The sequence below is a fragment of the Lampetra planeri genome, chromosome 2 (genome assembly GCF_965212315.1).
Source record: "Lampetra planeri chromosome 2, kcLamPlan1.2.h2, whole genome shotgun sequence".
Taxonomy (NCBI): domain Eukaryota; kingdom Metazoa; phylum Chordata; class Hyperoartia; order Petromyzontiformes; family Petromyzontidae; genus Lampetra; species Lampetra planeri.
The window spans coordinates 31,617,787-31,641,064 of record NC_136108.1 but is presented as its reverse complement, the minus strand read 5'-3'; the positions used below and the strand labels follow the sequence as shown (position 1 = coordinate 31,641,064).

At 51.2% G+C, this 23,278-nt stretch overlaps 1 protein-coding gene across 1 annotated transcript in view; it reads right to left on the bottom strand.

The window, feature by feature from the left end:
* The window catches only part of LOC144724331 (microtubule-actin cross-linking factor 1-like), a 229,210-nt gene that overhangs the window by 58,048 nt on the left and 147,884 nt on the right, over positions 1–23,278 (bottom strand). The window contains exons 58-64 of the mRNA XM_078603370.1: positions 9,930–10,091; positions 8,683–8,853; positions 7,888–8,054; positions 4,231–4,390; positions 2,937–3,266; positions 2,470–2,554; positions 1,039–1,283 (exon numbers count right to left, since the gene is read on the bottom strand). Coding sequence (XP_078459496.1) covers positions 1,039–1,283; positions 2,470–2,554; positions 2,937–3,266; positions 4,231–4,390; positions 7,888–8,054; positions 8,683–8,853; positions 9,930–10,091 — 1,320 coding nt within the window. The remainder of the gene's footprint in view (positions 1–1,038; positions 1,284–2,469; positions 2,555–2,936; positions 3,267–4,230; positions 4,391–7,887; positions 8,055–8,682; positions 8,854–9,929; positions 10,092–23,278) is intronic.

Sequence of the window (23,278 nt, the reverse complement as noted above, 5' to 3'; positions counted from 1 at the left end):
CACGACACCACAAGAGGGTGGGTGGCCAGCACCACGCCCGACCGCCTTTGTTCGTTTCCCGTGAGCGGGAATCGAACTCGGGTAGCCGGGTTCGTAGCGCAGCGCGCTAACCACTACACTACCGCTCTCCACACCAGCACGATCGGTGGTGTCAATTCACACGGGAAGCCGAGGATTTGTCCACGCTGTGGTGTCGGGGTTTGGGTCCCATGCTGTTTCATGGGACATGTCACAGCGCAGGGGTGTCGGGGGTCGGCATTGCTGAAGGCAGCCACACAGACAACACGGACAGATACCACCGCACCTGATGCTACGTCGTGCAGTACGTGCCGTGGCGTCCGCACTGCGTTGTGTTGCAATAATCGTTCCTCTCAGGGTAGACATCAGTAGGGGGATCAAATAATCGCTGATCGGAACAAATATTTGTGTCCGCGATGGGACCCTTTCGCCAGTGTCGAGGAATTGAATGATAAAAATGGCTAATTCCTGTTCTGGCATGAATATAGGTGTTTAAGATGTGCATTATCCTTGTGCTGCGCACCGTTTGGCAGCCTTTGGTCAAGCACTGGTGAGGCAGTGCCATAAAAGAGTCTGTCTCTGGGACAGGCTAACTAGTTTCAAGGGCAGTGCACAAATAACCAGGCATATGTTTTCAGTTTCTTTTTACCACAACTATGTGAGGTTACGCAGACGTGATGCCTTGTAATTGATGTCTATCTGACGATGTTCGAACATCTTTAACGCTTTCCCGAAACCGGAAAATAAAAAAGAAAAGAAAATAACTTTACCGGTACCGAGGCTCCCGCAAGGCACAGTTTGGTGCCAGCTACCGTAGAGTGCAGCGGCCGTGTCGCTACGGTTCTTTGAGGTGAGTAACGATGTCTTTAAAAACAACAGCGTGTTCTGAGATTCAGAGGTGAAACGGGACCCAACCCTGCAACTTGCAGACGCCTCGAAAAGGGAAAGGGTTGACACCTCGCGCATTGAGGTCAGCAAGGGTAAAAGCCTTTTAATCATTCCAATATCAATGTCCCGCACCTGCTGCCTGCCCTGCAGCGTGGTGAGCTGCTCCCCGCCGGCCTCCTCGTCGCGGTCGTAGGCCGCGATCGCCTCCTCCGTGGCGTCGAGCCACTGGCCCAGCTCGTCGCGCGCCGCATGGAAGCGCACGGCCAGGCCGAGGGCCTTCTCGAGGGCGCGCTGGGCCCGGGCGCCGGAGGCCGAAACCTCGCCGTAGCGGCCGCGGAGTCCGTCCAGCTTCTCCTGGATCAGCAGGACGTCGTCGCCTGCGCGTCGGATGGATACAAAAAAAATAATCTGTAGATTATACCCCGTCCTTGCACGCGGACGATGGTAGCAACGCATGCTCAGGAGCTGGATGCCGACACGTCGAGCGGCCGCTAGCCACGACGACGGGAGGGCTTCGGGGGAGAGCTCGTTGTCTCGGCGTGTGCTGTGTGCTGTGTATGTTGAACTTCTTTCCCACCCTGCGGAAGCCGACTGTGCTAATCGGAGGTGTGCTGCCACACTCGGCCGGAGGGCTGGCTTCGGAGGGGAGGTTTGTAAGGGCCCTGGTCCGGCAGTAAACACATCTATAGACGGTGACATAAAGCCACGCTGGTTGTAGGGTCTGGCCTCGCGCAGAGAAATCATTAATGTTGCCTTATTCCGTGACGGTATAGAAGAGCTAATCACAGTGGTATGGATAACTCATCAAACCACGCGCACTTTTAGTGTTTATTTTCCAGCTAAAGCGATCATAACTTTGCCGGTCAATATCTCACGGCGTGTGTCAATATCGTAAACTTAACTGCGCTCCCAAATAACAAGTTACATGCTAAACATAATAAGCACAGATTTACATTTTAAAATATACCACCTATAACAATCTCTGTAGAGAGGGCCACATGATGGGCATAGCTGAACATATATCAGCCAGTAAATTACACACAAATACAGAACGTATTGGAGTTTCTTAAATTCTCCCACCTCTGTCCACCCAGCAATATTAAACGGGTGCATCGCAATTAGCCGATTATTGGCAAGCTGCGTGTGGTGCGGTAAAGTGTGAGCACTCTCACCCTCTTCAGGGACGTCTAGCCAGCGTGGAAGAGTAGGCCAAGTATCCTCTTTTGAGGCTCTAGTGGACGCCCTTACACCAGCAGTGCCATGAGCGAGCTCTTTACTTCTCCAAAGATGTTACATTTGTTGTTATTTTTTTAGAACGTTCAATAGTTGCTCAAAGTAATAAACTAAACAATTTTTAATTTAACCAGGTAAGTACCCACTGAGTTACAAAGCTCTTTTTGCAGAAGCGACCTGGCCACAAATGATAGCTCAATGAAGTGGCTCATCGTCACGTGGAAATGTCGAGCAGCCAAATACTCTAAACGCGTGTTTCTAACAATATAATATACATCGTTGCAGATGATAAGTGGTGGCTGTTTTGCCTGTGACTTGGGAGTAACCCACCTGTTGTCTGCTTTAGCAGAGCGTGGCCGTTTTTGATGGCCTGGTCCACATCCTGTTTCCGTGACACAATCTCCTCGTGTAGAATCTGTAAGGTGATCAAGCGGCGGTGAGAGATTAACAATATTCAATTAAAAAAAATATTCACACGGCCCGTGAATACGCCTCGAAATCAAGTAAAAAAGCACCCATGCAATGCTAAAATAAAATGTTAATTAAAAACAGATGAGAAAAAATGTAACTTCTTGAGTATGAAGTGAAAAGCTCAACTGAAAAGGTCACGCCAATGCAAAATGAAAAAAAACCAACCATCTGTAAATTAAGGCACACTTACTGATTTAAATGAAATTCAGAAATTTTAAGATGGGAGAGTGATAATGCATGATTGCGGTTAGGAGGAGAGGTCTGCCAATTTGTGTCTGTGTCTATATCCTAATTGCTGCACGTTCTATAATGGGAAGTGCGTGTACCAGATGTTCATCGTATTGGGCCTGCAGAGGCTCAGGCCTGTAATCCAGGATGTTCCGTAGAGCTGCCAGCCGGTCCTGGGTTTGTGCCAGCCAAGTGAGCAGGGCCACTTCGTTCTCCCCGAAGATGCGAGCATTCTCCAGCGCCTCGTTGAGCAAAGCGGCGCGTCGCTCGCTCCTGAGTTGGGCCTCTGCATGCCTGGCCTGGGCCACCCCCAGCTTCGCCTGGAGCCGCTGCCCATCCTCACTGCAGCTCAGTCCCATAAGTGCTGAGGATAGCTCCTGGGCTTCTTCCAGAGGTTTGGCCCTCGAGGCAATGTCTTCTGCCACACACTATTGTGTGTTCAGTGTCGTTATATAATTAAGCGTTGTAATTGCGCGCATGTCCAATTTTGTTCGGACGGTTTGTTGTTGTGTTTGTGGCGAAAAAAAAAAAAAAATTAATCAAAAGGGGCATGCAAGGATTATAAATGCAAAACATAAATGTAACAAAACACAATGGAAAAAAATTATAATAAAAAAACACAAGCACATGTAGGTACAATTTCAAGGAGTAAACCCTTAAAGTAACTCTAGATTTGAAGCTTTCGTGACTGCAATGATTCATATTCTCAGGTTTTTTCGGTAAAGTCACGTAGGTAAAACATTAAAAGTAATGAAAGTAAAATAAAACAAAACAAAAATAAAAATAAAATTCACACTATTTTTAAGGAATATAAAGATTAAGAATATGTTGGCACTGATATGTCTGTGACTAAAATCACGCAAAAATGTGACCGATCTCATCAGAGATCAGAAGCCAGCAGGCACCGAGCCTGGCTAACACTTGGGTAGGTTACCACCAGGGCTTGCCAGGTGCTGTAGGCATGGTGCTGAGGTGGCCAGAAGACAAAAGTGCTGAACGTCACCCCCTCCCAGATGTTGCCATGGAATTGGTAAAACTTGCCAATGCAGGACCCTCCTGGATATATATAATTGGCAGTATATGAATTGCTTATGAGATACAATAATTACATTTTCATTGTCCATAAATACAAACATGCCACTTCAGTGATAACGACTTCTGCTCTGGATGAGAGCATATCATGAACACCACACACTGCTTGCACACCACGTGGCATGACAATATCATGTCTAAAGCCAGTGGTACAAAATTCCACATTCATATGCCAGAAACCAGTCAAAAAGGGCACCCGGTCTGATCATGAAATCTGCCACTCTACGGCAAAATAAACGGGCAACGGTTAGTGGGACAGCTGTGGTTGTTGGGGAAGGCCATGGGCGGTGAAGGCCGCACCTTGTGCTGGTCTATCTGCTCCTGGATGGCTGCGGTCTGCGTGCCGATGGGCTCGGCGTTGGACAGCCGCCTCTCAACGGCCGTGAGCCAGTCGAGCAGTGGCTCGAGCGTGTCGTGGAATCGCCGCGCCACCGACAGGATGGCTTCCAGCTGCCGTTGCCTAAACGCGAGCGCCATGTGTGAAACAAACGTGCGGTGGGGGGGGGGGGGAGACGCACACACGAGCAAGAGTGAGCGAGCGAGTGCGTGCATTCTGTTGGAACATGAACGCAGTGCAGCGATTTGATGAATCGTCGTGATTCTGACCCGCCATTCTACTCAAGAATGACTTGATTTTCTGTCCCGGGTTATGTACGTCTCAAGCAGTGGTTAAATGTTAGGGTCGAGCTGTGGATTCGTGATAATTATTAGTTTTCATGTCGCGTCGTCGTTCAGGCAAATTGTATATCACAATCGACTACAGATGAGCAGGAAGCAGCCAAGTGGTGAGCTAAGTGCGAACCCTGGTGAAGGATTATTAAGACCTGGGATTGAACCCAGGTTTTCAGTGCTCATTAAATTATGTGAGTGTTATTGTATACATTTATTATTGTAGGTGTATTGAAGATGCAATGATTAATAATACCATCTTCAATACACCTTCACTCATTTTCAGGAGTTATTAATCATTACAAGACGATTTTTTCCACAGATTTTTACACAATATTTCCATTCACGTGGTTACTTTGTAATTTTCTCGTCATTCAACAGTGGGGGTGAAAAATGTGGAGTGTAATATAATAATGTTTAATTATTATCGCCATTATCATCTCATCATATGCTTGGCTTCCCTACGAGTTAGATCTCCTCTCCTATACAAAAAAAGCCCTCATTAAGGCCTTGGCCCAACATCAGAATGCGAGACGCATGCTGCCCTGGTCGCTTAGAACCGCGGCTAATGGCAAAGCGATGACTCTCCGCCACTCGCGAGACCCGCGAGTGAGTCAAATGAATTCCATTCGCATTCATGTTCGTCCGCTTGTTGAAAAACCGGGACCTCGTCGACCCCCCCCCCCCCTCCAAAAAAAAAAAGTCAGGCGAAGCGTGCCACTCATCCGCGGCGAAAAATGTTTTAGAGTTGCTAAGCTCTTTTTACGCTCTTTCTGCCGTCACCCCAAGTATGCCCAAGGCCCATCAGTGGCCCCATTCTCTAAGTTGACCCCCCCCCGACCCCGCCTCTCTCGCCCTCCTCAACGCCCATTATTCTCGGTCCCAAGCAGAGGTCGCAAACGGGTTTTGATTCCTTACCCGTACCCGTACCCAGCCGCACCAGGGTCACAAACGGCTACCCGTACCCGTACCCTGCCGGGTACGAGTAGCCGGGTATCGGGTAGGGTACGGGTATCGGGTACCCGGTTGCGACCTCTGATCCCAAGTCGCCGCATCCGAACTGCCCAAGCTGCCCCCGACACACCCGTGGCAACTCGTGGGTAGCCTGACCGTGCGCGCCCGTCCGTGTCTGGCAGCTGGGACGAGCCAGCGCGCAGATGCGTTCTAAATATACGAAACGCGGGGGGAGGGGGGCGGGGGCCCTCTCGTGTTGCACGGGGATGCAATACGCGGGCGGAGGGCGCGGACGCGAGTCCAACGCGACGTCGGCCCGCAATGCATCGCGACGCGAGCCTTGGCGCCACGGAGGACCAACGAAAAGTCCTGAAATAGCTTTCTTTTATTAGCGCATTTGCGTGCGTGTGTGTACGTATGTTTTTATAAACAAAGATTCCTGTAAAAAAAAACTCTTAATGGACTGTTGCGGTGGTGGGGGAAAGTGCTGTTAGCGAGCACCTATTAAGTATTGAGGCGCGAGCAGCGCACAAGGGCGTGGGGTGGCCGGAAACCGCACCCCGGGCCGCCTTTGTCTCCCTAGTGCTGATGTATACGCATCGCACCAGGTGCTTATATAAGGCTGAGCTGGTCTAGAGGAGACCCAGGACCGGTTCACAATTCGCAAACTGATGCTTGGCCGTGGCCAGGAATGGAACTGGGTTTCGTAGCGAAGCGGGCGAACAGCTACACGGCCGCGTCCCCGTGCGAGCGAGGCGTGTTTAAACGCACGCGCGCCGAAACTTGCAATAATGCAAATCTCGAGGCAGCCCGCAGCCCCTTGCGAGCATTTTTCCTGACAGTTACAAGAAGAGCGTTTGGCCGTGCAGACCGTGAAAAAAAAAAATTATCTGGGTTTTTGGGAATTGATTACAAGAGACGGCTAATGCGGCTTGACACGAGGGCTATGATTAATGACGCAAGTTGATCCGCCGAGGTTTTTGGTTTTTTTCTTCTGACACTTTCTCCAAGAGCTCCGCAAGGTCCTGATACATTTCGAGACTCTCCTTGCAGACTCGCGGCACATCGGTGCGTTCCTGGAGGCCAGGAATTGTTTCAAAGACGAGCCGATCAATCACGGGACACGCCAACGCATCCGCCAAAACCCACCTTGGCCGGGCCTCTGCAGAGCTTCAAAACCCGACCGACAGAAATAAATTGCACATTTGAAATATGTCGCTCATTAAGACTCGATCGAAAGAAAGGAAAGAACGGAGGGTTTTGTTTTTAAACTTACCAGAGACGCTCGCACAAATGACTGAATTTAATCCAACGACGATGACGTGAATGTTATTTTGTTCTCGTTTTTTTTTTTAAACCTGTGAGCAATCAGTCCTGTCCTCTGAGAAAAACCTATCAGTCGAGGTATGGCGCAAGTTGTTGCACAACCTTAGTTTGAAATGTACACTGCCTCAGCCGATATTTCCCATGACAAGTTGGCAAAGCACTCGGCACTTAGCCTCCGTGGCATTAACCAGGCGCGTAAAATGTGCGTCAAACGTTGTTGGCTTAGAATGTATGCAAATATTATGCAAATTATACATTCCTGTTACATTTAGGGAAAATTGGCGCGAAACAAACAGTCAAAATAAATGATTGTTTGTGAATAGAAGCACTGCTTCAAATTGTGACAAGTCATTACATCACTTGGAGAGGTGAGGGTGGGAGGGGCGGGTGAGTAAACATCAACACAAGGTACTGCCCTTATAAACCCGCTGAACCGAGTTCAGTTTCTGGCTGTGGCTAAGATCAGGAGTAAGTGATGTCTGATCCTGTCCTGCCCATCCCCTACTTCGGCAACCCGCAATGCCCAGCGTGGTGAAGTACGGCCAAACAACCCCCACGGAGCGATGCAGCGTGCCGAGGGCCTTCATCCAGCAGTGGATTGGCACTGCTGCATGTAACTAAGTACTCTACTGCATTCATCGCCGGCCAAAATACCCCATAGTGCCGTGCAGAGGCGGGGATTGTATTTCGGTCCGGTATGAAGCAGGGAGCAGGCTAAAGGCTGCGTCGCGTGCTGGCGTGTTGCGGCACGCCCTCACGCCTCGTCGTCGTCGTCCTCATCGGCGTCGTCGCGCCACCGCGAGGCAGAGCGGCGTTGTCGCGCTGCGGCCTTCTGCAACGGCCGGTTCGCACGAGGGCGACCGGCCTCAGCGCCGGTTCGGTCATCGAGCGCGATACTCGGGGCCCCCTCCTCCTCCAGCAACCCCCTCCCCTCACACCACACCCCCCCCTACCCCCCCCCCTCTTCCTCCGACTCGTACAACCATCGCGAACGCTCGCCGCCGTTACCTCTCCTGGGCCGCGGCGAGCAAGGCCTCCCAGCGGTGCGAGAGGGAGGCGAGCTCCCCGAGGATCCGCTCCCGCTCGGCGGGCTCCGCCAGCTCGGCGATCTGCTCGCCCTCCCGCCGTAGCACCTCCACCCTCGGCCGGTGGTCGTCCAGGAGGTGCTGCAGCAGCTGTGGGCGGCGGGGGGGGGGGGGTCAGGTGACCGACGCGAGTCGTCGACGGAGGCTCGCGGTGAGACGCAACACAAAGGGCAAGGCGGTCTGCCTCTTTGCGGGTTACTTAGTTTGTCGACTGTCTTGCGTCTGAAGGTGGCCGGGCAACTCACTGACGAAATCCTGGGTTCAAATTCAAGTGGCAGGTGATGGCAGTACAGCAATGGATTCTTGAGTCCATGTGTGCGGAGCTTTGAGAGTTATGCCATCGTATGCCCGGTGGGGTTTTTTCGACGGGTACTCCAGTTTCTCCCGAAACAAACAAACAAACCACCTACGCACTCCTTAAGAAGGAATTTGTCAAGCGGACAGGCTGAGTGAGGCATCCCGACGTAATTAAATGGCATTTTTATTGAACGTATTTCAGACGGCAAGTGTCAGGGCTCATGAGTTACTCAATAAATTATATAAGAGGCAATTGCTCACGAGGCTTAAATATAGGCTCCACCACCTATGGCCGTAATCCTAGCCCTTACTCAGCACGAGATAGCCCAAGCCATCCATCAAAACCCTGACCCCTCAGCTCGAACCCTTGCCCCCAGCTTTAACCCATCGCGAGAACGGTCAGAGGTCACGGAAAACCCACCTTCTGCTCCTGCAGCTGGGCCCGTACCACCTTGTACTCGGCCGCGGGGGGTTTCTGCCCAGCGATGAGCTCCTCCGTGTCGGCGAGCCAGCCCAGCAGGGACTCGAGCGCCTCCTGGAATTTGCCGCAGTGGAGCAGCGCCTCTTGCAGCTTGGCAGCCCGCTCGGCCACCTTGCAGGAGAGACATTCCGACGAGGCGACAGCATTCGATGCACGCCTGCACCTCTCTAGCTGCACCCGAAGCGGCGGCGGCGGCGGCGGTCAGCGCCGTGGCAAGGGGTGGGGGGACGCGCCGAGGCAGCTGGTCGCACGCGGTGAGTTCTTGGAAGTAGATTGTGCAGTGTCGCCTTCCGCTACGATGCACTGCTTGCTGAGAAACTCCCGCGTCGACACGTCTTCAGATGTGCAGACTTACCACGGAGAGAGACGAAAAGACTAGCCTAGGTCCTACAAAGTGACACAGGATCCATGGGACCTAGTGGCGTAGCTATCGAGCGTGTAGGCGGTGGGTGCCGCGGTGGCGAGATGTTAACTACCTCGCCCGGTATACAGGAGGTTGTGGGCTCGATCCCGACCCTAATGCCTGTATATTTGGAGCGAGCACATCTTTCTCCCCGTGGTCACGTGGATTTTTCACCGGGTCCTCCGGTTTTTCCCCTCCACATTTAGACTCAACATCACGCATTTATTTGGTCACTATAAATTTCCACGTGATGAAAGGCCCCTACGTTGAGCTCTCATTTGTGATAGGCAGGCCGCTTCTGAAAAAGAGCTACATAGTTGCTCAGTGGGGCTTACCTGGTAAATTTTTATTATTATTTTAAAATGCACGCGCGGGCCCTTAGGCAGAATGGGCTCCAAGCTCCGGCATCAGCGAGCGGGGGAAAGGCCGGACGGTGTACGGTGCCGCCCCAAGCGCCAGAGGTCGCAAACGGGTTTTGATTCCTTACCCGTACCCGGCCGCACCAGGGTCGCAAATGGGTACCCGTACCCGGCCGGGTACAGGTACCCGTTTCCTACCCGTACCCGTATCCTACCCGAAATGAATGACAAACGGTTACTCACCAGTGACTCACGGCCTACCCGTACCCGTACCCGGCAGCACCAGGGTCGCAATACGGGTACCCGTACCCGTACCCGGCTGGGTACGGGTAGCCGGGTATCGGGTAGGGTACGGGTATCGGGTACCCGGTTGCGACCTCTGCCAAGGGCCCATGGCGACCGCGCCACCGCGGCGGGGTACGCACCTTGGTGTTGAGCGTGTTCCAGCGGCTGTTGGTCTCGTCGGCGTCGCTCTCCAGAGCGCCCGTGTCGGCAGACTTGGCCGCGCTCTGGATGAGCGCCTGGGCCTGGCGGTTGAGGGCCTGCATCTCCACCTGCAGCGAGTCCACGTCGCTCTTCTGGAACGCCTGCATTCACGCAGGGAGACGGAGAGAGGGTGAGAAGGAAGGCCGGTTATTTCACGATACCTCTCTTTACGCGGGTGGGTGGTGGGGGGGAGGGCAGCGGTGCAATGGTTAGCGCACGACACCATTCACTGCACCACCTCGGTTAAGCATGAAGGCTTTTCAAACAGACTCGCAATGTCCGCGCATTTGCGGGGAATACATGGCCGGTGTGGAGGGTGGGTTGGTGGAATGACCTCAAGGCGCAGGTGTGCATGATGATGTCACAACCGCCAACTAACTAGCCAGCCAGCAAAACTTTTTTTAAAAACAATAATATAGTATGAAATGTAAGTATTAGTATTGACAAATGCTTCTAGCACAATATTATTAGGCCTTGGTTCGCCATTAAGTTATAAGTGACATCACCACGGCGCTTGTGCCAGGCTAGGTGCACTTTGAGGCCACGTGAAGTGTGGAAAGCTCGCTGGCAGTAGGTCCCAGAACAGACCCAAGTGTTATGGGTGGATTGACTGAGATGCCTGACAGTTGCACCACCTGTGCTCGTCACTCCACCAACTTGCTGTGCTTAACAGGCAGAGGTGGGACAAAGTCATTGTTATGCAAGTCCAAGTCGAGTCGCAAGTCATCAAATTCATGACTCGAGTCAGACTCGAGTCCAAGTCACATGACTCGAGTCCACATCTCATAGGTGGGACAAAGTCATTGTTATGCAAGTCCAAGTCGAGTCGCAAGTCATCAAATTCATGACTCGAGTCTGACTCGAGTCCAAGTCACATGACTCGAGTCCACACCTCTGTTAACAGGTACAACAACATCAACAACTGCCATTCGCCACTGAGGAGGAACCACAGACAAACGGGAAAGGCAGCAGCAGCAGCGACGCGATGAACCGGTGCCCAGCAATTGCCCAAGCTCTGCGGGCCTCCACATATTAAAACTCCTTTCTCGAGAACTCATTTTTGAGTTCAGTTCGTTGCCCACGCCCCGCACCTCCGATTGGCACGGACGGCTCCGCACGGCGCGAAACAAGTTCAACGCCGCCTTTGTCTCACTACTGCCTGGCCGCCTTTGTCTCACTACTGCCTGGCCGCCTTTGTCTCACTACTGCCTGGCCGCCTTTGTCTCACTACTGCCTGGCCGCCTTTGTCTCACTACTGCCTGGCCGCCTTTGTCTCACTACTGCCTGACCACCTTTGTCTCACTACTGCCTGGCCGCCTTTGTCTCACTACTGCCTGGCCGCCTTTGTCTCACTACTGCCTGACCGCCTTTGTCTCACTACTGCCTGGCCGCCTTTGTCTCACTACTGCCTGACCGCCTTTGTCTCACTACTGCCTGGCCGCCTTTGTCTCACTACTGCCTGGCCACCTTTGTCTCACTACTGCCTGGCCGCCTTTGTCTCACTACTGCCTGGCCGCCTTTGTCTCACTACTGCCTGGCCGCCTTTGTCTCACTACTGCCTGGCCGCCTTTGTCTCACTACTGCCTGACCACCTTTGTCTCACTACTGCCTGGCCGCCTTTGTCTCACTACTGCCTGGCCGCCTTTGTCTCACTACTGCCTGGCCGCCTTTGTCTCACTACTGCCTGGCCGCCTTTGTCTCACTACTGCCTGGCCGCCTTTGTCTCACTACTGCCTGGCCGCCTTTGTCTCACTACTGCCTGGCCGCCTTTGTCTCACTACTGCCTGACCGCCTTTGTCTCACTACTGCCTGGCCGCCTTTGTCTCACTACTGCCTGGCCGCCTTTGTCTCACTACTGCCTGGCTGCCTTTGTCTCACTACTGCCTGGCCGCCTTTGTCTCACTACTGCCTGGCCGCCTTTGTCTCACTACTGCCTGGCCGCCTTTGTCTCACTACTGCCTGACCGCCTTTGTCTCACTACTGCCTGGCCGCCTTTGTCTCACTACTGCCTGGCCGCCTTTGTCTCACTACTGCCTGACCGCCTTTGTCTCACTACTGCCTGGCCGCCTTTGTCTCACTACTGCCTGACCGCCTTTGTCTCACTACTGCCTGGCCGCCTTTGTCTCACTACTGCCTGACCACCTTTGTCTCACTACTGCCTGGCCACCTTTGTCTCACTACTGCCTGGCCGCCTTTGTCTCACTACTGCCTGGCCGCCTTTGTCTCACTACTGCCTGACCGCCTTTGTCTCACTACTGCCTGGCCGCCTTTGTCTCACTACTGCCTGGCCGCCTTTGTCTCACTACTGCCTGACCACCTTTGTCTCACTACTGCCTGGCCACCTTTGTCTCACTACTGCCTGACCACCTTTGTCTCACTACTGCCTGGCCACCTTTGTCTCACTACTGCCTGACCACCTTTGTCTCACTACTGCCTGACCATCTTTGTCTCACTACTGCCTGGCCACCTTTGTCTCACTACTGCCTGACCACCTTTGTCTCACTACTGCCTGACCACCTTTGTCTCACTACTGCCTGACCACCTTTGTCTCACTACTGCCTGGCCGCCTTTGTCTCACTACTGCCTGGCCGCCTTTGTCTCACTACTGCCTGACCACCTTTGTCTCACTACTGCCTGACCACCTTTATCTCACTACTGCCTGGCCGCCTTTGTCTCACTACTGCCTGACCACCTTTGTCTCACTACTGCCTGGCCACCTTTGTCTCACTACTGCCTGACCACCTTTGTCTCACTACTGCCTGACCACCTTTGTCTCACTACTGCCTGACCACCTTTGTCTCACTACTGCCTGACCACCTTTGTCTCACTACTGCCTGGCCGCCTTTGTCTCACTACTGCCTGGCCGCCTTTGTCTCACTACTGCCTGACCACCTTTGTCTCACTACTGCCTGACCACCTTTATCTCACTACTGCCTGGCCGCCTTTGTCTCACTACTGCCTGACCACCTTTGTCTCACTACTGCCTGACCACCTTTGTCTCACTACTGCCTGACCACCTTTGTCTCACAAGCGATTAAGGGACGAGCGAGGTGGGCGATCCATGGGGCAAGTTGATCCCTGGACAACGACCATGCATTGCGCTAATGCAGTTATGCTCAAGGGGAATGGGGGCACGGGTCAGGGTTCATTTACCAAGGGAGAGGTCACAGGTCACACCAGTGGAAGAGCCCTACAATCACTATGCTATGTGGATGTGGCTTCCAAGGCTTAAAGGAAGACCCAGCCGAAAAACAAACAGCGCTAATCTTGTGTGAAATATCTCGTCAAAATAAGGGTCGTGTGCGAAGATGCACCCGGGACGTGAGTTCCCCTGGTCTGTCCGACACGCATTTAAAGTTTCATAATCGATGGAATGTTGTCCCAGCGGTGCAATGGTTAGTGACATGCACGTACAATCTGGAAGATTCTCCTATTTGGATGATTCTCCAGATTGTAATTCCAGGCCAGTTGAAACAAGAATGCAGTTTTTTTTTATCTGCTCCTTGACCTCTCTCCACCCAGCAGTACAAATTGGGTTCACCATAGTTGGTCGATGGGCAAGTTGCGTGTGGTGGTGGTGGGTAAAACGTGGACATTCCCACCTCGTCCGTGATGTCTGGGCTGGCGTGGAAGAGTAGGCCAAATGCCCTCTCTAGAGGGGCTCTCTGGATCTCCCCTGAGTGGAGGCCCTTTCCGCGAGCAGTGGCACGAACAAGAAATTGTAGGGCTGCACCTTTGCCTCACGAGACAGAATAACTATAAACACCGTGATGTCTAACCTCTTCTTTCCCGTATGCTGGTGAACCGCTGAGGCACGACCACAACAGCTTTGCACACAGCTGTGTACAAGGTTAAATACTTTATCTGCATATGCTGCGTTGGCAGTGGTGCACAAGCACAGTGAACTACAACACCAACTTACACATTCGTCAACACTGCAGCTTTAGCAAAAAATGGATACGACAGCCGACGTTTCGGGCAATGGCCCTGCTTCAGGGCACACAGAGAGGCCAGGGGGGTAGTGGTGCGCACAGAGTCTGTGTTTCCACTCGGTTCCCTCTGCTGTTGTTGCCCTACAATGTTGGAGGCACTCTGCTGATGTCACGGTGCCATCACTCCCGCACGTTTTCCGATAAGCACGGTTTGGCTACGTACCGTGCGAAAGTAGTGGAACACGATGTTGATTTGAAGCTTTCGGTAAAGTCGCGTAGGTATAAAATTAATATATCACGACGTTTCGATCGCAACACAAGCAGCCGTCATCAGGTGGGACAAACACAGCAGGAGAAATGCTGACGTAGGAGAAAGAGCTGCTGCAACAAGAGGTTTATATAGAACAAACATACGCCACGGTACCATCACTCCCGCACGTTTTAATACGCACCTCCGATTAGCACAGGTGGCTACGTACGGTGCGAAAGAAGTTCAACGTAGTTACGATGTTACTGGCAACTTTAAAATCTCTTTCTTTTTTTTTCTTCTCACTAACGACGCTTCAAAGTGTTGTGGGACAGCGCAGGACAACACGGGCCTAGGTTTTGTTGGGGTGTGATGATGCATGTACGTACATGCGCCGCATCAATCAACTCGGGGAATAACATCGGACATTCAGCTAGAGACACGCGCGTCCGCGTGATGCCTGCAGCCACCAGAGGCGCCACCATTCAATGCGACGTTACAACAGCAACAAGGATCGATTCTCAAATCCAAAAGCAACCCCCGAATTGCAACACGTCAGGTGACTCATTCCACCTCTATTAGGCAGAGATCTCTACAATCGTATCTGTCCCTACAACTATTTTTGTTTTACACATGGCTGATGGAATGTGTTGATAATACTCTTGATTTCCATGCGGAGGGAAAGATACGTTTAGGGGCCGTCCATAAATGACGTCACGCGATTTTGGACGATTTTTGACTGCCCACCCCCCCTTGTCACACGGCGTCACAAAAAGTCAGACCCCCCCTCAAATATGACGTCAGAAAGCTCTGCCCCCCCAAAAAAAATATATAAAACATGCTTCAAATCGCTTTAAACTATTGTCATTGTAGTGTATATTTAATGTACCGCTGCACTCTGATGTTGTAGGAGAAAACATTTACTAAAAAGTCTATTTAATTAAGTAGAACGTGTTGTCGATATTTATTTAAAGTTGCGCATTTTTATGTGACGTCACATTCCTCAAACCCCCCCCCCCCCCTCGTCACACATCGTCACAAATGTCTGACCGCCCCCCCCCCTCCCAGGTGCGTGACGTCATTTATGGACGGCTGATGTTGATGTCGAGCAACAGCTGTTATTTGACCTGCGGCGGTGGAGCCAGACAATTGAGTCAAGAGCAGCGTTGTGGTGTGTGAGTTTGTGGGTCTCTATGTCAGCCTATGGGTCTCTACGTGAGTTCATGGGTCTCGATGTGAGTCTATGGGTCTCTACGTGAGTTTATTGGTCTCGATGTGAGTCTATGGGTCTCTACGTGAGTTCATGGGTCTCGATGTGAGTCTATGGGTCTCTACGTGAGTTTATTGGTCTCGATGTGAGTCTATGGGTCTCTACGTGAGTTCATGGGTCTCGATGTGAGTCTATGGGTCTCTACGTGAGTTTATTGGTCTCGATGTGAGTCTATGGGTCTCTACGTGAGTTTATGGGTCTCGATGTGAGTCTATGGGTCTCTACGTGAGTTCATGGGTCTCGATGTGAGTCTATGGGTCTCTACGTGAGTTTATTGGTCTCGATGTGAGTCTATGGGTCTCTACGTGAGTTTATGGGTCTCGATGTGAGTCTATGGGTCTCTGTGTGTACATTTTGGCCCTGTGCGAGCCTCTGGGGTCTCTCTGTGAGTTCGTAGTTCTCAGTGAGAACCTATCGATCTGTCTGCTTCATGAGGCTGATGTTGATGTCTAGCAACAGCTGTTAATTTACTCGCGGTGGTTGAGCCAGATGATTGAATTTTGACTTAAAACTTTCGTGACTGCAGGAATTCATATTCTTGATTCTTTTGGTAAAGTCACGTACAAACAAAAAACAAGAAATACAATTAAAATAATAAAAATTTAAAATAATAATAGTTTTCTATCTCCGTGATTTTACTGAAAGAAGCAGATAATTGAGTCAAGAGTAGCGGTGTGGTGTATCGTTGTGATGACGCCTCCTTCATATTTGTGAATCGGGTCATTGGATCTCTGCTTGTTATATGCTCCATGGTCTGTTCTGGGTGACCACAGTCTCCGCGCACTGCTGGAGAGGATTTAATTTTCCATGTGTGACTCAAGTAGCCGCATCTGCCACGGGGCCATAGTATCGTCTGCTTATTTATTACGTGCTTAATATACTCCGCAACGGCGCGAACGAGTCTTCTTCTTGGTTCTTTCGGTAAAGTCACGTAGAAGGGAAATAATAAAATATTAAAAATAAAACATAATAAAATAATTCTCACGACGTTTCGGCCACAACGCAAGCTGCCGCCTCGACAGACCTGTTCTTCACCTGAGGACGGCTGCTTGCGTTGTGGCCGAAACGTCGTGAGAATTATTTAATTATGTTTTATTTTTATTATTTTATTATTTCCCTTCTACGTGACTTTACCGAAAGAACCAAGAAGATGAATCCCTGCAGTCACGAAAGCTTTAAATCGAAAAAGGCGCGAACGATTGTTTTATGTTATTTACGATGTACGTTCTGCTGGTTTTTTGAAGCTGTGCGTTTCGTCATTCGGCATCGTCACTCACAAGAGTAGGAAGCCGCGGCGCCCACAGTCAGGAGGCCAAATTTAAAAGGTGAAAATTGGCAGTAAGAAATAAATTGGAAAGAAATCCTGACGATAATTGTCCCCGCTGTCGCCACGGTTACGGGCATCTGTCGCTAAAGACGAAAACGAATGTTAATGCTGCGTTCGCACGCTTAAATAAAGGACGTCGATCAAATCGCAACCTCAAGGGACAATCCTCCTCCGCCGCGCCGCTCACAGGGGGAAAACAGCTCACTGGCGTGGCCGAATCGGAACATAAACAAACGCACGCCGTCCGGGAGACAAGAGCGAGCCCATGAATCTAATGCCGTAAATCCCAGGCTTTTAAGCGGCGGAGAGCACATGAAGTTGGGATAGCCGGCGATAACTAACCGCGGATGAGACTGTAAACAAAATTCTAATTAATCCGCATCGCATCCGGGGGCACGGCGCCTGCACGCTGGCAAGGCGCAGTGTTATTGGGGTTCAGAGGTCGGATCAAAGCGGGCTCAACGCGGTTCCGAATTTATTACGCGCCGGAACGAGCAAGGCCATTTATAACCCGCCAAGTCGCCTACTTTATGTAATTGGACACTGCTCTTTTTTGGGATCTATTACAAAAATAAAATCATCAGCCCACGTACCGCCGACAAAACAACTGAAGCATAGTCATATAATAATTACTTATTTATCCAGGAAAGCCACACTGAGTTGGGAGGACTTTTTATCAGGAGGGTCATCCATTGGGGTTTCATTTTAAGATGCTTTCTGCCAATGTATGACGAGCGGCGTTTGTTATATCCGTGAGAGGAAACGGGAGGAAACCCGGAGCACCCGGAGAAAACCCACGCATGCGAGAGGGGGCAACACTCCATCCCCGTGCAGGTCGCAACAGATGGTGATTGGTCCACTTGCCGTACCGACTCCTCCTGGCGAGCCAGCGTATGGCACCTTGACGCGCATGGGAAGGGAGTTTCACGACATTCGTGCGAACCACCGACCCTCACTGCCTCCGCAGTGGTGAACTATTACAGGCAGCCACCTGCATAGCCACCACGGCGAAACGTCTACAATTTGGTGCTTCCATTTGTTTTGCCGTCGGCTGCAAATGTTTTTTTGCGTTGACAATATTTACTAACAGAATATTTATTATTGGTTTTTTTGCGGTGACCGGGTGCCTCAAGGCTGAGAGAACTCAGCGGGGCTGCTCGCTGTGGAGGCCTGGATGCAAATCTGGGATTCAACTTCCTGTGACTAAACTGGATTCTCAAGTGAATCGAGTTGATGGTTGTAGGCAGGTCACCAACAACCATTAAAACTGAAACGCATTTGTCTTTCACTTCCTTCGGCTACATCCTTCGCTAATTTTCAACTACCGCGTTATCCGGTTTAAAAGCCGCACTCTTTCCCCTACATTTTAAAGTACAAGTGGGGGGGGGGGGTGAGTCTCATGATGTGTGGTCGTGTGTGTGAGAGCGGTAGTGTAGCGGTTAGTGCGCTGCGCTACGAATCCGGCGAGCCGGATTTGATTCCTGCTCACGGCCAACACCGGTGACGATTATCTGAACCGGGTCCTTGGCCTCCCCTAGGTCGACTCAGCCTGAAATTAGTGCCTAGCGCGGTGTGTAAACATCACCACTAGGGGGTCAAAGGCGGCCGGGCGTGGTGCTGCCCACCCACCCCCTCGTGTGCCGTGCCGGCCTTCATAGTTGCTCGCTAACGACACTTGCCCCGACAGTCTGTTAAGGCTACACGGGGGGGGTCTTTGTCTTTGTGAGCGCAGATTTGCATAACTTTACTGACACCGGGCACAATCGTGGAGGTGTCCGCCTCATTTTCCGGAGCGCCTTATCGTCTGGAGAATACGACGCTAAATGCGTTGAGGACCTGTGCTCGAGCCACGATGGGAAAATGTGGACGAGAGAAAAGGCAGCAGAGCGAAATGGACTCCTGAATCCATCATCGTATCATCATAATGTACGTATGTATGTTGAACTTCTTTCGCACCGTACGTAGTCAACCACGCTAATCGGAGGTGCGGGGGAAGGACAACAAACTAAGCACAAAGCAGGCGTGGGTTCACACGCGTGCATCATCGTACGCCTGGGTTCACACGTGCATCGGACGTCAGTTTCAATTTCAAAACCGTGCACGCAGGAGAGCACGTGCCACATGCTGTAAAGCGGCGTGTGTCGCATGAATGGCCTTGCAATTTAATTTCGAACGTGATGTATTTAATACGCAAAACACATGTGCAATCAAACCGCGGGGGTCTGCGAGTCTGGAACGCACGTTGCCGTTGATAAATGGCGTGCTCATTTTGGACATGAGCGTGCATCAACCCAGAGACTTGTCATGTCCAAGAGCTTGGCTGCAATAGTTCAGCGAATGCCAAAACGGGGTTTTTCTGTGTGTGTGTATACGTGTGGGGAGCGGTAGTGTAGTGGTTAGCGCTATGCTGCGCTACAAACTCCGGCCACCCGAGTTCGATTTCTCGCTTACGGCCAACACCAGTGAGGATTATTTGAACCGGCTCTGGGCCTCCCCTAGGTCGACTCAGCCTCAAATGAGTACCGAATGCGGTGTGTAAACATCGCCACTAGGGAGACAAAGGCGGCCGGGCGTGGTGCTGGCCACCCACACCCTCGTGTGCCGTGCTGGCCTTCATAGGTGCTCGCTAACAACACCTGCCCCAACAGTCTGTTGAGGCTACACGGGAGGTCTTTGTGTGCGCGAGTGCTGACTTGTTGTTGTTGTTGTTGTGCTGACTTGGCACAGGAAAAAAGATAGCCCCGGCGCAGCGATTTAACAACAACAATAACTTCAACGTGTAACGTGTCGCAAAGTTCATTCGCTCTTAGAGAGAGAGAGAGAACCGGACTCGTGGACGCGAGGAGGCACCACAGGCAAGCGGGAAAAGGCAGCCAGGCAGTGAGCCAGCGGCAAATTACACCCCCACCATCCCCTCCAAGCTCTGCGATCCTCTATATATCAAGGTGTTTTCATGTACGTATGTTTGTTGAACTTATTTCGCACCGTACGTGGCCAACCGTGACAATCGGAGTGTTTACATGTGGGAGGAAACTGCGGCAACCGGAGGAAACCCATGCATGCGAGGGGGCAACACTATATTCCCATTCAGATGGAACAGGCGAAGTAGACATTTGTTTGTGCCTCCTTCTCCTGACAAGCTAGGGTATTAAATTATAAGCTATTTTTTTATTTCATCAGGTAAGGCCCACTGAGCTATATAACTTTTTTCCAGAAGGAGCCATAGCCAGAAATGATAGCTCAACAAAGTGGTTTAGCACGTGCAAATTGATAACAGCCAAATACTCTAAATGCATGTTTCTCAATGTGGAAGAAAAAACCGGAGGAATTGGAGAAAAAATCGATGCGACCACAGGGAGAACACGCAAACTCCAGGGTTGGGATCGAGCCCACGACCTCCTGTATACCAGGCGAGATAGGTCACATCCAGCCGCCATACGGCGCCTCGACACTCACGGGAAGGGAGTTTCAAAGCATCCGTGCAGTGATCCACAAACCCTCGCTGCCTCTGCCAAATGGGTACGAAGGAAAGAATGCACCCAGGCTAGACAGGGCATTCAAAGATTCCAAACTATCAATAACGACAACATATGCTGTCACTGGAACAAGATATGCGGTTCCAGCATTTGGCCTTATCAGTCACCTGCGTAGCCACGAACTCTGACCATCATCGCTGTCCATGGACGATGATTATAATCGACCTCGAGGGATCCCAGATGATGATGGTGACAGGCACCACCGCGCGGCTCAGATCCTCAAGATGGAACGCAGCACTTCACCGCAATGTTTCATCCAGATTACTCGTAGCCTCGTATGTGCAGCTGACAATAATAGTAATGTTTCATTTCATTTTGCCGGGGAAATGCCTCACTGAGTCGCAAGGGACCTTTTCAAAAAGGTCCTGAATTCGGACGTCTGCTGAATGCGATCAGCGAGAGGTTTTTCTTCAATGACTCTTTTGACATGTGGGAGGAAATTGGAGTTCCGTACCTGGAAGAAAATCCACATATTTTGAGGGTCTTCAAAGGTCCTCACAGATGGATTGAAGAATCCATTTCTGTACTGTATTTATCTCATTCCCTTCATTCTTACAAGTATCTGAAGAATCCATTTCTGTACTGTATTTATCTCATTCCCTTCATTCTTACAAGTATCTGAAGAATCCATTTCTGTACTGTATTTATCTCATTCCCTTCATGCTTACAAGCATATATGCGAAAGACGGAACGATTTTCGTATGTCTATTTTGCTTTTTGTTTTTGGTGTTCACAAGAGGCGTCTTGATTTGTCCCCCGACACCGTGGAATTCCCGCAGGAGAAATAAACAGCGCTCACTCGAGAAAATCTGCCGCACCGCATTTGCACATCAGCACCGTAAACACAGCCTCGGAACCATCGACTTCTGGAAATGGTTATGCCTCGGAGAAGAAAACGATTAGATGGAATATGAACGTAATAAAAAAATAAATTTTCGGATTTAATGCATTTTTTTTTATTTTTGGACGCGAAACTCCTGAGTACGGCACACATCGCGACCGGGTACAGTGCGCTCGTGAGCTGCTTTCTTTGCCTGCGTTGTTTGCATAGCCGAGACTCCTGCAGCTAATTCAGGCAGAAAAATGAGATAAAATAAATAAATAAATGCCGGCTGCGGGCCGACCAACGTGAACCAATAAGCTGGCATCGGTCACGAACGGCACCGATGCCAACTCGGAGGCGCGTGAAGGCCATCGGTCAGCAAAGTCTCGCCGCCCCCAACCACCGTCCCTCCACGCATCTACTCCAGCGTCCACGTAACAGCTCAAGCAACCGACTTCATCATCATCATCGTCGTCGTCGTCGTCGTCAGCCAAGATCAATCCACCGTTGGATGAAGGCCCTCCCCAAGACGCCGAACGCCGCTCACGATGCCAGCAATGCAACAATCCATCCAGCGACATGCACAGGGATCGATCTCTTCGCTCCGTCTCCTCGACGGACGCGCTACATCGGACGCGCTAACAATTCTTTATTGTAAGCGGCCGACTGGATCGTGATGAACAATCATTTGCGCCCATTTGTCAATCTGCTGTTGAATGAAGGCCTCACCGACGTAATTTTGGTCGTGGAGGGAGGGAGCTGCACTTTCAAATCATGACTGTGTTGACGATTGTTGTCTTCCCCCCGCACCTCCGATTAGCGCGGTTGGCGACAGATGGTGCGAAAGCAGTTCAACGTGCGTACATCGTGGCTAGCGGACCTCGACATTGCCATTTAGCTCCTGAACATATGTCTGCCGTGATGCGGCAAGCAGAGAACAGAATGAAGGTGAAACAAATGTTAAAATTGCGCCTTCGGTTTTGTTGAGCCGTGCTTGTTTTTTGTTGAAACTCAAGTCACAGCTCACGCCGAAGACAGCACTGAGATACACGGTGGCTGTGCCACGGAAGAGACATGCACCCGTCTTATTATTATTACTATGCCTGGGTTTACCCAGGAAAGCCTCACTCACTCTCAATGACTCGTTTTCAGGGGGGTCCTGACGAATGTTCGCAGTGGGGGGAGGGGGGGGGGCGATGTTTGCTACGTGTACATCCAAATTGAGTAATTTGCGGTGTGTCATTTTTAAAAGTTGGCACTGGCACACGATGGCTTGTACTTGCGAATGACGTCACGGGGATCTTTACCGTCCACCGTCAAGCAGATGGCACGGAGTAATTTCGCGGCTAACGCCACGGTGGCCAAATGTTAACTCCTTCGCCTGGTATGCAGGAGGTCGTGGGTTTGATCCTGACCCTGACGCCTGCTGTATATTTGGAGTTTGCCTATCTCTCCTCCGGTAGTCGGGTGGATTTTTCCTTGGGTCATACGGCTTTTCCCTCCACATTTAGAATCAAAGGGCGTTTAGAGTATTTGGCTGCTATAAGTTTCCGCATGATAAGCCACTTTGTTGAGCTATCATTTGTGGCCAGATCGCTTCTGAAAAAGAGCTACATAGCTCAGTGGGCCTTTCCTGGTCAAATAAAAATTGTTTAACCAGGGCGGCCTCTGGATTCGAACCGTGTGCCTCTGCAGCAAGTGGCGAACGCGCTTCTGCTAGGGCCACGTCACCGCCCATATGAATGTGGAATTTCCACCACTGGCTTCAAAACGCGAGCGGCAGCTGAGTGCCGGGAGTTTTTACGGCACACCCCTCTAGAGGAGACACGTACGTAAACAGTTTATCGTTTTTAGAAACCACTCCACAGCAAATGTCCTCTACGTGAACCGCTCGACAGTAAATAAACAACATTTTCAATGCAATACAATGTGGCTTAATGCCGCGTCTAAAACCGCCTTCATCTTCAGACACTGTGCAGCAACAGCGGGCGTATTTATTTCATAGAGAGAGGCGGTCAGTCATGGCCAGAGGAGAATAGGAAGGTCTTGAGCCTGGACTTGAACAGAGGCAGGGAGTCGACAGCACGGAGGGCAGAGGGAAGGGCAGCGGAGTGTAACGAGCGACCGCCCACTGAGTGAAGGTTCACTGGGTG